Here is a 13,285-nt window from a genome sequence, read left to right as displayed (position 1 = left end):
TTAACTTCTAAGTTTATTTAAAGGATATTTGATTATCATGAAATTTTAATTTAATATGAAATAGAGCTCACAAAATTTTGTTAATTTTTTTTTATTTAATAGCTGGATTAAAAGTTATTATTGATTTATTAAAATATATAAAAGAAATAAATTTATTCATGTTTGTGTCCTCCTTTACTTCTGAAAAATACTTTTGAGTTACCTATTAAAAATTAATAACCTTATAGCTATTTTATTCAAGAAGTTGCATGGAAAAAAAATTAATGTTATATATGTTTCTTTTTAGAAAAGTCCACTTGTAGTTTTTTGAAATTTACTTCAAACTAGAGCTCATCATCATTTATCATCTTTTATACTTAAATCATTATATGTAAATGAATACCAAACTAGAGCTCATCATCATTTATCATCTCTAAATCATTATATGTAAATGAATATCAAGATAATCTTTCATATCTTTAGAAAAATTATTAGAAATTATCATGTTTTCAATGTTGTTATTTGTAAGATCTTCATCCATGATTGAAAGATTATAGTTTGCTTTTAGCTTCTTTGAAACTATAACTGGAACACCACCTTTGATTACATTCTTTAATATGATTAGGTAATTTATAAATTTTTTTTCATCAAACTCTTTTAGGTTTTTTATTCTTGTCTCTTAAGAAGGTTGAACATAAGATAAATACTAATAATGATAACAATAATAACAATCTATTTATTTATCTATCTAATATAAAATCTCTTCATAAAACTTTAAAATTAATAATTGTTTCAAAACTTGCCAATATAAAATTAAATGAATATCAATATGAAATTTAAAGTAGAAATTCAAACCATCATTTTCTATCACCATAAAAAAGTTTGTGTACATCAAGTTCTACTTTTTATGATAAAGAACTTTGTTAAAATAAAAATAAATTTCTCATTCTATCAACCAATTCATAAATCTTTTCTTAAAAAAATTAACATCATAAAATGAAATTTCATCAAATTCAGAATTAGGTCTGGATTTATATCTATCTCAAGGTAACTCTTCATGAAAATTCATTTCCTCTTCACGATCCTTATTTGCATTTGTGTTACCTGTTAGCTAAACTAATTTACTATGGTTTGGTTTAAATGATCAAATATGTGTTCCTAATAATCTAGTTTTTGGGCCTAAAGCCATACAATGCCTCGTAGGGCTTTTATTTTTGCTTTGTGGAGTCGGTTGCTATTGTTTCAGTCCATCGAATAGATCAATATGCTCTCACAAGCCCCTCAACTAAAGTAGCTATAATGATATTAATATCTCATATTGGCTAGAAGTTTAGGGATTAAACGACTTATAAGCTTGAGATATCACCTCTCTCTCCCTGATAAATGTTTTTTAAGGGTAAAATTTATTGTAAGATTATAAGCCCACAGTGCATTATCTCTTAAAAAGCCAATTATATAGTGGATTTAGACCAATATAATCATAATATTTCCCACTTAAAGGTATCAAACTCTAATAAATCAAAAAAAGTTTCTTTTACAAATAAATATAATTGAAAAATCATAATATTGTAAAGATTTCGAGCAATGTGGCTTTTATATATCATCGTTATAAGATTCATCTAAAATATGATTTTTGTTATGCATTGTGTTTGGCGAGCAATCAATAATTCTCATTGTGTTAGATTAAAGTTTGAGTTAAATGAAAAAAGAAAAACACCTACTATTTTTTTAGCCGAAAGGTTATCGGAGCATTTGGACCTTCTATATATAATAAAATTGAAGATGAAGTTGTTAGTTAAGTATCATGCAACAAAAAAAGAGCAATATGATCTTATAGAAGTTTTTAATATTTATATTTTTTAAAATTTTACAAAATCTGTGTGGTTTGTTATACTATTTTCAAATATTTGTTATATGAGTTGTATTATTTATAGGTTAAGATGTACACATCAAATAATAAATGAAAAGAGTTTTTCATCCTATCTATTGTTTAATTTTACATGGTATTAGAGCCAATAAACCAATGTCACTCACACTCTTTTTTTATAATGTCTACCATTTACTTGTAAGCCACCCAACTCTTTCTTTTCGATCCCTTCTCCTCTCTTAATATTTCCAAGTTTAGTTGACAAAATTTTCTCATATGGCTTTCATATCTGAAGATATGTTGATGAAACCCTTAGACCTCTACTCAAACAACTAATTGTTTTTGATGGCACCATTTCTCCCAACCCCTTGTTTGATAGTTGGAAAACTCAAGATAATTTAATCCTTAAATATTTCATTTCCTTGCTCACTAATGAAGTTTTGGTGCAAGTCACCTATCATACCACCTCTAATACACTTTAGATGGATCTCACACTAACATTTTCTTCCTAGTCTTAGACTTAAACAATCCATATGTGATCTCATCTATCCTCTACATGCATAAGACAACTCAAATAACTACAAAATATTTTTTTTTGCATATTAATAAGCTTATTGATGACCTTCTATTGATTAGCTTTTAAAATGTGATGATATCATCATATGTCTTTTTGTGAGGTTGGGACTCAATTATTATTCTTTGTTCATCATTATTGATGCTTATGATGCTTCCCTAACTCTTAAGGAGGTCTTTTTTAAGTTAATTGCATGTAAGGTCCAAATTCAACATCACTTTTGACCAACTCCTTGTGCTTCTCATTTGGCTAATGTTACCATAAAGAAATAAGGTTTTTCTAGTCATTATGGACATGGCAATCTATGAGGCATATAATATTGTAAAGATTTCGAGCAATGTGGCTTTTATATATCATCGTTATAAGATTCATCTAAAATATGATTTTTGTTATGCATTGTGTTTGGCGAGCAATCAATAATTCTCATTGTGTTAGATTAAAGTTTGAGTTAAATGAAAAAAGAAAAACACCTACTATTTTTTTAGCCGAAAGGTTATCGGAGCATTTGGACCTTCTATATATAATAAAATTGAAGATGAAGTTGTTAGTTAAGTATCATGCAACAAAAAAAGAGCAATATGATCTTATAGAAGTTTTTAATATTTATATTTTTTAAAATTTTACAAAATCTGTGTGGTTTGTTATACTAGTTTCAAATATTTGTTATATGAGTTGTATTATTTATAGGTTAAGATGTACACATCAAATAATAAATGAAAAGAGTTTTCATCCTATCTATTGTTTAATTTTACATGGTATTAGAGCCAATAAACCAATGTCACTCACACTCTTCTTTTATAATGTCTACCATTTACTTGTAAGCCACCCAACTCTTTCTTTTCGATCCCTTCTCCTCTCTTAATATTTCCAAGTTTAGTTGACAAAATTTTCTCATATGGCTTTCATATCTGAAGATATGTTGATGAAACCCTTAGACCTCTACTCAAACAACTAATTGTTTTTGATGGCACCATTTCTCCCAACCCCTTGTTTGATAGTTGGAAAACTCAAGATAATTTAATCCTTAAATATTTCATTTCCTTGCTCACTAATGAAGTTTTGGTGCAAGTCACCTATCATACCACCTCTAATACACTTTAGATGGATCTCACACTAACATTTTCTTCCTAGTCTTAGACTTAAACAATCCATATGTGATCTCATCTATCCTCTACATGCATAAGACAACTCAAATAACTACAAAATATTTTTTTTTGCATATTAATAAGCTTATTGATGACCTTCTATTGATTAGCTTTTAAAATGTGATGATATCATCATATGTCTTTTTGTGAGGTTGGGACTCAATTATTATTCTTTGTTCATCATTATTGATGCTTATGATGCTTCCCTAACTCTTAAGGAGGTCTTTTTTAAGTTAATTGCATGTAAGGTCCAAATTCAACATCACTTTTGACCAACTCCTTGTGCTTCTCCTTTGGCTAATGTTACCATAAAGAAATAAGGTTTTTCTAGTCATTATAAACATGACAATCTATGAGGCATGGGTATGGCACTGTTTCTTTTAAAGAATATGCTCGTGAAATTCTTTTTTTCATAATCCTAACAACCTTTGGTTCTAATTATATAAGAAGCCTGTATATACTGCCTTGGGATGCTTCAAGCGAATTGATCTGAAATTTTTAACACCATCATCTTACTAGAATGCTCAAGCCAATCTCTCAACTATTCAAAAACAGATTTCTAGTGATTAGAAGTGGCATGCTGATACTAGAGCAACTCATCACTTCACCAATAATTTTAGCTAGCATAAAATATATGGGTATTGATTAAATTCAAGTAGATGATAGTTCAGGTTTGCATATAACTCACAATAGCACTACTTTTTTACCTTCACATTCTAAGTATTTTGTTCTTGATCAAATTCTTGTTGTTCTTGAGATTACCAAAAATCTTATTTTGAATTCTGTAACACTTATTTTTTTTTATTAATGAATACTCCAGGAACATCCTGAATAAAATCCATAGTAAATATGGACTCCATTGCTTCTCTAAGCCATTTTAGCAAGCTCTTTTATGCTTTCATAGGTCTCTACATTTTTTTTTTTTTTGCAATTGACATTGTCATTTAAGACATGTATATTTTAATCTTATCAATATTTTAAAAATCCAATAACCTTTATGCCAATTTTAATAATAGATACTACTTTGGCTAATGTTACCATAAAGAAATAAGGTTTTTCTAGTCATTATAAACATGACAATCTATGAGGCATGGGTATGGCACTGTTTCTTTTAAAGAATATGCTCGTGAAATTCTTTTTTTCATAATCCTAACAACCTTTGGTTCTAATTATATAAGAAGCCTGTATATACTGCCTTGGGATGCTTCAAGCGAATTGATCTGAAATTTTTAACACCATCATCTTCCTAGAATGCTAATTCTATCTCTCAACTATTCAAAAACAGATGTCTAGTGATTAGAAGTGGCATGCTGATACTAGAGCAACTCATCACTTGACCAATAATTTTAACTAGCATAAAATATGTGGGTATTCATTAAATTCAAGTAGATGATAGTTTAGGTTTGCATATAACTCATAATAGCACTACTTTTTTACCTTCACATTCTAAGTATTTTGTTCTTGATCAAATTCTTGTTGTTCTTGAGATTACCAAAAATCTTATTTTGAATTCTGTAACACTTATTTTTTTTTATTAATGAATACTCCAGGAACATCCTGAATAAAATCCATAGTAAATATGGACTCCATTGCTTCTCTAAGCCATTTTAGCAAGCTCTTTTATGCTTTCATAGGTCTCTACATTTTTTTTTTTTTTGCAATTGACATTGTCATTTAAGACATGTATATTTTAATCTTATCAATATTTTAAAAATCCAATAACCTTTATGCCAATTTTAATAATAGATACTACTTTGGCTAATGTTACCATAAAGAAATAAGGTTTTTCTAGTCATTATAAACATGACAATCTATGAGGCATGGGTATGGCACTGTTTCTTTTAAAGAATATGCTCGTGAAATTCTTTTTTTCATAATCCTAACAACCTTTGGTTCTAATTATATAAGAAGCCTGTATATACTGCCTTGGGATGCTTCAAGCGAATTGATCTGAAATTTTTAACACCATCATCTTCCTAGAATGCTAATTCTATCTCTCAACTATTCAAAAACAGATGTCTAGTGATTAGAAGTGGCATGCTAATACTAGAGCAACTCATCACTTGACCAATAATTTTAACTAGCATAAAATATGTGGGTATTCATTAAATTCAAGTAGATGATAGTTTAGGTTTGCATATAACTCATAATAGCACTACTTTTTTACCTTCACATTCTAAGTATTTTGTTCTTGATCAAATTCTTGTTGTTCTTGAGATTACTAAAAATCTTATTTTGAATTCTGTAACACTTATTTTTTTTTTATTAATGAATACTCCAGGAACATCCTGAATAAAATCCATAGTAAATATGGACTTTATTGCTTCTCTAAGCCTTTTTAGCAAGCTCTCTTATACTTTCATAGGTCTCTACATATTTTTTTTGCAATTGACGTTGTCATTTAAGACATGTCTATTTTAATTTTATCAACATTTTAAAAATCCAATAACCTTTATGCCAATTTTAATAATAGATACTTAATTTGTCCTGAATGTGAGTGAGTCAAAAGCTATAATCTACCTTTTTCAACCTATGTTAATCATTAAAGTCAACATTTCAAGCTTATTAAAGTCAACCTTTAAAGCTGATTTATTATGATGTCTAGGGCCAGTTTTGCTATTTATTGTTATAAATATCTATATCATATTTTTTTTGGATGATCATATAAAATCTATTTGGCTTTTCCCTTTTAAAAAATAAATTCAAGGTCAAAACCATTTCTCTATAATTCTATATATATTTTGAACTCCATTTTGATAAAAAAAAATTTAAAGTTATCCAAACTGATTAAGGTAATAGGGGTGATCATTTTCGGTTCGGTTTGGTTTTTATTAAAAAACAATAACCAAACCAAATTTAAAAAAAAAAAACTGAAACTGGTTCAAATCTATTAGTTTCAGTTTGATTTTTTAGAACAAAAACTAGTTCAAATTGGTTTGGTTTGTTTTTTCTAGTTTGGCTCGGTTTTTTTCTGGTTTTATTAGTTTCAGACTTATAAAACCGAAACCGAACTGAAAATGATAAAGGTTTTTTTTTTTTTCAAAATTCTAATAAGTTTAATCTTTTTTTTTGTTATAGTTTGATTTTTTTAATTATTTATTTTCCAATTTTCTCAGTTTAATTGATTTTTTAATTTTTTTGCTCATCCTTATAAAGTAATGAATATAAACATTTACGCAATTATTTTAAAATTTATGGCATTCAGCATTACTTACTTAGCATGTCTGTGCATACATGAACAAATAGACCTTGTTAAATGACCTCAATGTTGGATAGTTGAAATGGGATTAGCTTTTAAATCACCAACTTATATATTTAGATTTATGTAATACATTTAATTTATATAGCAAATTAAATTTTTTATTCATTTTATTTGAATTCAAAATTATATTTATTTATAATTTATTAAAAATAAAATTTTGAATTTCTTATAATTTATTATTCAAAATTAGAATTTAGAATGATAATTTAGAATCAATTTATAAGTTATCGAGTCAATCATATCAGATATTTTTATTTTTTGTTAACAAGAAAAAAACTTATTAGTGTTATATCAGTCAAGTTTGACCAGATCACTAAAAACTTTCTCGTATCAATATTTCTTCCATTCTAACTTAAATTTTAATTTGAATCAAGTTTTACATCAAGAATTTTCTAGATCAATCGATGAGGTTTAACAATTATCAATGATATTTTAGAAGTTTTATCTATTAACGCCTTGTTTGGTTCATGGAACACAATTTTTCATATTTATTTATTATTAGAAAAATTAGTCAATAAAAAAATCTTTTAAGTCAAAGAAAAATTTGACTTAGATTTCAGAAAAAATATTTTTCTTTTATTTTGGCTGTAATACACTTTTCAAAGATTGTAAAAAATCTAAAAATATCTTTTTATTTGTTGATTATATCAAATTTGGTTACTAATCTTTTGATTACTATAAATTTTATTTTGAATCCTTATTTTTTTTTTAATTTTATCATTTAGAATTTGATTTAATTTTTTTTTATATCAGCCTTGGACTTCATTCTTTTAATTGTTATTTGTTTTTTTCTTATCCTTTTCTTAGTTGAATTTTTTTTTTATCTATAAGATTTTATCCTTATTTTTTTATTAATATTTTTTATTTAAAACAATTTATGAAGTTGATTTTTTTTTTCAATTTCATCATCTTTTAACCTTTTCATCTATTAAATTTAGTCTTTATTTTATTTTAGATTTTAGATTTCAATTTCATCATCTTTCACCTTTTTTCATCAATTAAGTTTGATCTTTACTTTTTAATAAATTTGAGAAAATAAATTAAAATATTAATAAATTATTTTCTATGAGATAATCAATTATTATAATTTTTTAACTCATTTTCTGTAATATTATCAAATATAAAAAAATAATTTATTTTTTAAGAATTTACCAAGTACTTTCCGGTAAATAAAAACTTTATTAATTAATAATGCCTATCCCAACTCACAAGTCACCAATCTGACGTTGCCAAGAAAAGAGAAAGATTTCGAAACGACTCCGTTTGGAAGAACCACTTCCCGACCAAACATAGACTTGTTTCTTTCGTAAAACAACAAAAGGGAATAAGAGAGAGGCTTGAAAAGCGACACTACCGAACTCCGAACGGCACACCACATACCACACCAAACCCCAAACACACCAAACACCAACACATCATCTTATTGAATTAAATTATAAATTAGTCCTTTAAATTTTACAAAACAAATTAAATAATCCTTTTTAATTTTAAAAACTAATTAGTGTTTACAATGCTTAATTTAATTATAATTTGTTTCAAAAGATGTATTCTTCTCCTATCAATCTTCAATGTCATCTATTTTTTTTCTTTTTTTCATTGAAATAAAAATAAAAATAAAACAAAACAAATTAAAAAATATAAAATGAACAAAAAAAGTTATTAATTTATAATTTAGTCCCCCATCTCATTGAACCATACAACAACAATAGCAGCACTCCACCAAACACCAAATTATCCTTTTCCTCTCTCTTTTCTTTTCTATCCCTCCCCTGCCAACTCTCGGTCAACATTTCTACAACAGCACAGGCACTTTCAGAGCAAAGAGAAAGAAAGAAAAGATGGATTCTGCAAGCAACGTCCTGGTAACTAACATTATTTATTTTCCTTTTATTATAGCTGTGCATTTGTTTGCTTGATTAAGTGGTACTTAAATTGGAGCTATAACAGCTGGCTTCATCACCTTCTGCTGCTGCCGTGGTGGGAATGGGGAGCGGGGCAGTAAGGAGGAATCCAACATTAATATGTACGCCGATCATGGCTGATTCTGTTGATAAGATGGCGATTCTTATGGCTGAAGCTAAATCTGTGGGTGCTGATTTGGTTGAAATTCGTTTGGATAGTTTAAAGGATTTCAATCCTAACTCCGATATCAAAACCCTAATTCTTCACTCTCCTTTACCGACTCTTTTCACTTACAGGTGCCTTACCTACCTCCCCCACTTTTCGTTTCCTTTTCTTTTTTCGATTTTTCTTTTTATTTTTTTTAATTATTGTTGCAGGCCAATGTGGGAAGGTGGTCAGTATAACGGCGATGAAAAACCGCGATTAGATGCTCTTCGATTAGCCATGGAGCTCGGAGCTGATTATATTGATGTTGAGCTCAAGGTTGCTCCTTCTTCTTTTTTCTTTGAAACTAGAAGCTAGATTTTATTTTTAAAAAAACTATTAATTTGCGGTTTGATTTTTGTTGGTGAAGGTTGCTCATGAATTCAATGACTTGCTAAGAGGAAACAAGCCTGGGAAGTGCAAGCTCATTGTTTCTTCTCACAACTATGAGAATACTCCCTCGGTTGAGGAACTTGGTAATCTTGTGGCAAGAATACAGGCTGCCGGTGCTGATATTGTTAAGATTGCCACGACTGCTTTGGATATTTCTGATGTTGCGCGCATTTTTCAAATAACTGTTCATTCTCAAGTAAGAAGCGTACGTAGTATGCTTTTGTTATGGATTAGAGAGCAAGGTGGAGGCTGTATTATTTTGTTAACAATATGTTTCCTATTAGAGGATCTTAAAAGATTGGTGGTTTAACTAAAATTATTAGTAGTTGTGAATAGTAACTCTAAAATTTTATGATTTTCTGGAACTTCAACTAAATTTACTTTAGTAACATGAATTATAATTGCTAGGTTCCAATAATTGGACTTGTCATGGGTGAGAGGGGATTGATTTCACGGATACTTTGCGCTAAATTCGGTGGTTATCTCACCTTTGGCACCCTTGAGTCAGGGGTTGTTTCAGCCCCTGGTCAACCAACGATCAAGGATTTGTTGGATCTATACAACTTCAGACAAATTGGACCTGATACTAAAGTATTCGGAATTATTGGGAAGCCTGTTGGCCACAGCAAATCACCTCTTCTATTCAATGAAGCATTCAAGTCAGTTGGTATCAATGGGGTCTATGTGCATTTATTAGTGGATGACATTGCACGTTTTCTCCAGACTTACTCATCCACAGATTTTGCAGGATTCAGGTTATATTTCTATTTGCATCGCTGGCTGTTAAATACAAAGCTTTCATATTAATAATATCCTGCCTGCTTTATTTTTATCAAAAACCATTTTGTGTGATTTTGTTACCTTTGGTAAGTAGTCTTCTAATGAGTCCTTGGCCAAACTGAAAAGGAACTTGTGCTGTATATATAAGTGCAATGTGTGGTAATTGTTGATGGTGTGATGTTTAAAACTCAGTTGCACAATTCCTCACAAAGAAGATGCTGTCAAGTGCTGTGATGAGGTTCATCCAGTTGCAAAGGTAATGTGTTATCTCTCTTTGATTAACTTTAAAGTTTATGACCACCTTGGGGTGTTGAAACATTTCCTTTTGTACATGAATGATTTATCTACTCTTGATCTTCTCTCACAGTCAATAGGAGCTGTTAATTGCATTATAAGAAGACAAAATGACGGGAAGCTATTTGGCTACAATACAGATTATGTTGGTGCTATTTCTGCTATTGAGGAAGGACTGCGAGGTATTTAGTTCTTAAGAGAACACACATTTTTTCTCTTGATAGAATCTTCCTTTAAGACACTAAGCTGTTTTGGTTCCATTCATTTTCTTGCAGCCTCACAAAATGTTAGCGATACAGTTGGTTCACCCTTATCTGGGAAGTTGTTTGTGGTCATTGGTGCTGGTGGTGCCGGCAAGGCACTTGCTTATGGTGCAAAAGAAAAGGGGGCAAGAGTTGTCATTGCCAATCGTACCTATGGTGAGGTTCCTGTACATTCACTTTGTGCAATATTTTTTACCTGCTCATGCCATTTCCTAATTCATGATATCTGTGTTTCAGCAATACTTGGTAGAGGAAATATCATGGGTTTTTGAAGACATTTATTCAATAGTCTAGAGACCATCTTGGCTGATGCCTTTTTAATTTTATGTTTGATACTCCCTGTTCTCAGCCTGTCTTGCAATGGGGAAACTATTTTTCTTTCGCTTCTTTCAACTTCTCTTCACTGTTTCTTTTCTGCAACCAAAGCTCTTCACTGGTTTCTTTTAAACTCCCATGTTGAAATTTGTGAAAACTCAAGGCACTCATTGGTGAAGGGTGACTTTGTTTTTCTTAAGCCATCATATTATATGCTCATGCTGATAAAAGAAAATCATATTATATGCCCCCCCTTGTCTGATACACATGTGCATGTGAATTTTATACAGGATTTAATTCCACAGTACATTTGTGGTGGTTGGATTATTATTCTCCTTGCTCTGCTCGGGATACTGTGTTACCAACCCAAACTGTGTTTTTCCTGTTTATTTTGATTTAGTTTTTTAATTTTATATGTTTTCCCTCTAGAGCGCGCAAAAGTACTTGCTGACATAATTGGAGGAGCTGCTATAACTCTTGCTGATCTGGAGAATTTCCATCCAGAGGATGGCATGATTCTTGCAAACACAACATCTATTGGAATGCAACCAAAAGTCGATGAAACACCTGTTTCCAAGGTTTCCCTACCATCATGCTGTTTTTTTCTTGGTCAATTATTATGCATCTCCTTGAATGAAAAATGTACTGTTGTTTTCTTTTGGATCATCCATATAATTTTTTTGCCAGCACTTTCATTTCTGCATAGATTTATGAAGTCTTAAGAACATAGGTATGGATATGTGCCCATCCTACTGGTTAATCTTTTGCTGAACTGCAAATGTTCTGTACATCACCAACTATTCCTACATCGATAAATCATTGTTCATTATTTGAAGGGAACATTAAATCTGGCATGTGAGTTGTGAGGGCATGGTGATTGAGATAAAAGAAAGCTACATATAGTTGTTTCCTCATGTGCTATGGCCTACATGAACCAATGACAGAAAAATATGTTGTGAGCTTGAGTCACGATGGTCTAGAAGTGTCTTAGATGTGAGAGCATGATGATAGCTTATGAAATAGTACAGAGCACTGAGCCAAGGGAAACATGGACCAAAAGGGGGATTGCGTGCTCGACACTTTGCAATGGTATTTGGCATCTTAGAAGTTTATAGAAGGTTTTTAGTGACTTCCTGTTTAAATAAAAGATTCTTTTATTACATATGGTTGCTCTGTTAGCACCTTCAGAGATAAATAGTATTGAGAGGCTTGATGTGTTTGCAGAACGCTTTGAGATCTTACTCCCTGGTTTTTGATGCTGTTTACACCCCCAAAATAACCAGACTCTTGAGAGAAGCAGAAGAATCTGGAGCCAAGATTGTCACAGGGTTAGAGATGTTCATTGGGCAAGCATACGAACAGTTTGAGAGGTTTACTGAATTACCTGGTAAGCTTAGTGATTATAGCTTGTACAATTATGGCTCCCTATTACTCTTTTGTTTCATTCAGATCTATATATCTGTCATTTTCTCTTTGCAGCACCCAAAGAACTCTTTCAGAAGATCATGTCAAAGTACTAGAGTGGTGGTGCAACGCCAATATTATATTGCAGCTGGTTTCCTTTTCCATTGTGGCTCAATTCCCACAACCTGTAACTCATTTTTCACTGATGAAATAGATTAGGATTTATGTGATCTCTAGTGGAAACCTTATGTATCGCGAAGTGATGAAAGTTTATTCGGTCAATTGCTGTGTCTGACCGTTCTTCTGATCCCTTCCAAACCCGTGTTCACAGCTGCATGTAGGGATTCTTCTTGCCAAAAAATTATTCAGTACTCTTGGTTTTTTCCTGCTTTCTAATAGAAAGGAGGGATTGGTGAATAAAATTTATAGTGGATCTCATGTTCACGTGAAAAGGGTGTAAAACATTGGTGGTCTTTAGTAATTTCTTCCTATCTTTTATGGCAAAACCCTACATTTATCTTAATGTTTGTCAAATATTCGTTTTTATTCTCATGTTTTTTAATTTGGTAACTTGTTCTGTCAATCTCTGTGATCATCTTTGAATCTGTTCAATTTGCATCTTTTCTCGACATGCCAATTAAGTGATATATATAAAAACAAAAGCTAAATGGTGCCAGAAAATAACTAACTGTAGATTAATAAATTTTTTATTATAAATTATAATAGTAGTTTTATTTTTAATTTGTTATTTTATTTTTTCATGAGATGTTTTTTTAGTTGTTTATATTTTTTTCTCTTTTAACAACTAAAGTGTGTATTTTTTTTTAATTGTTTGTAAATCATATATGATTGTTAGATTCAAGTTATTTGGGTTTAGTATGTTGGAAGATCCAATCAACTTGG

General features: G+C 30.2%; 1 protein-coding gene across 2 annotated transcripts; it reads left to right on the top strand.

The window, feature by feature from the left end:
• The first annotated feature begins 8,528 nt into the window (after positions 1–8,528).
• LOC105115708 (bifunctional 3-dehydroquinate dehydratase/shikimate dehydrogenase, chloroplastic-like) lies at positions 8,529–12,865 on the top strand. Of its 2 annotated transcripts, none has more exons than XM_011012675.1 (11): positions 8,529–8,689; positions 8,775–9,025; positions 9,107–9,212; positions 9,304–9,522; positions 9,735–10,081; positions 10,299–10,362; positions 10,474–10,582; positions 10,676–10,819; positions 11,408–11,556; positions 12,203–12,365; positions 12,458–12,865. In XM_011012675.1, the coding sequence occupies exons 1-11, from the start codon at positions 8,666–8,668 to the stop codon at positions 12,496–12,498; spliced, it is 1,617 nt and encodes a 538-aa protein (XP_011010977.1). In that variant the 5' UTR covers positions 8,529–8,665; the 3' UTR covers positions 12,499–12,865. The 2 variants fall into 2 exon arrangements, with proteins under 2 accessions (XP_011010977.1, XP_011010976.1); XM_011012674.1 differs by having other exon boundaries at positions 9,304–9,531.
• Positions 12,866–13,285: the final 420 nt, after the last annotated feature.

The sequence above is a fragment of the Populus euphratica genome, unplaced genomic scaffold (assembly GCF_000495115.2).
Source record: "Populus euphratica unplaced genomic scaffold, PopEup_1.0 scaffold752.1, whole genome shotgun sequence".
Classification (NCBI taxonomy): Eukaryota; Viridiplantae; Streptophyta; class Magnoliopsida; order Malpighiales; family Salicaceae; genus Populus; species Populus euphratica.
Note: the sequence above shows the minus strand (reverse complement) of the source record. Positions and strands in the feature narration are given on the sequence as shown.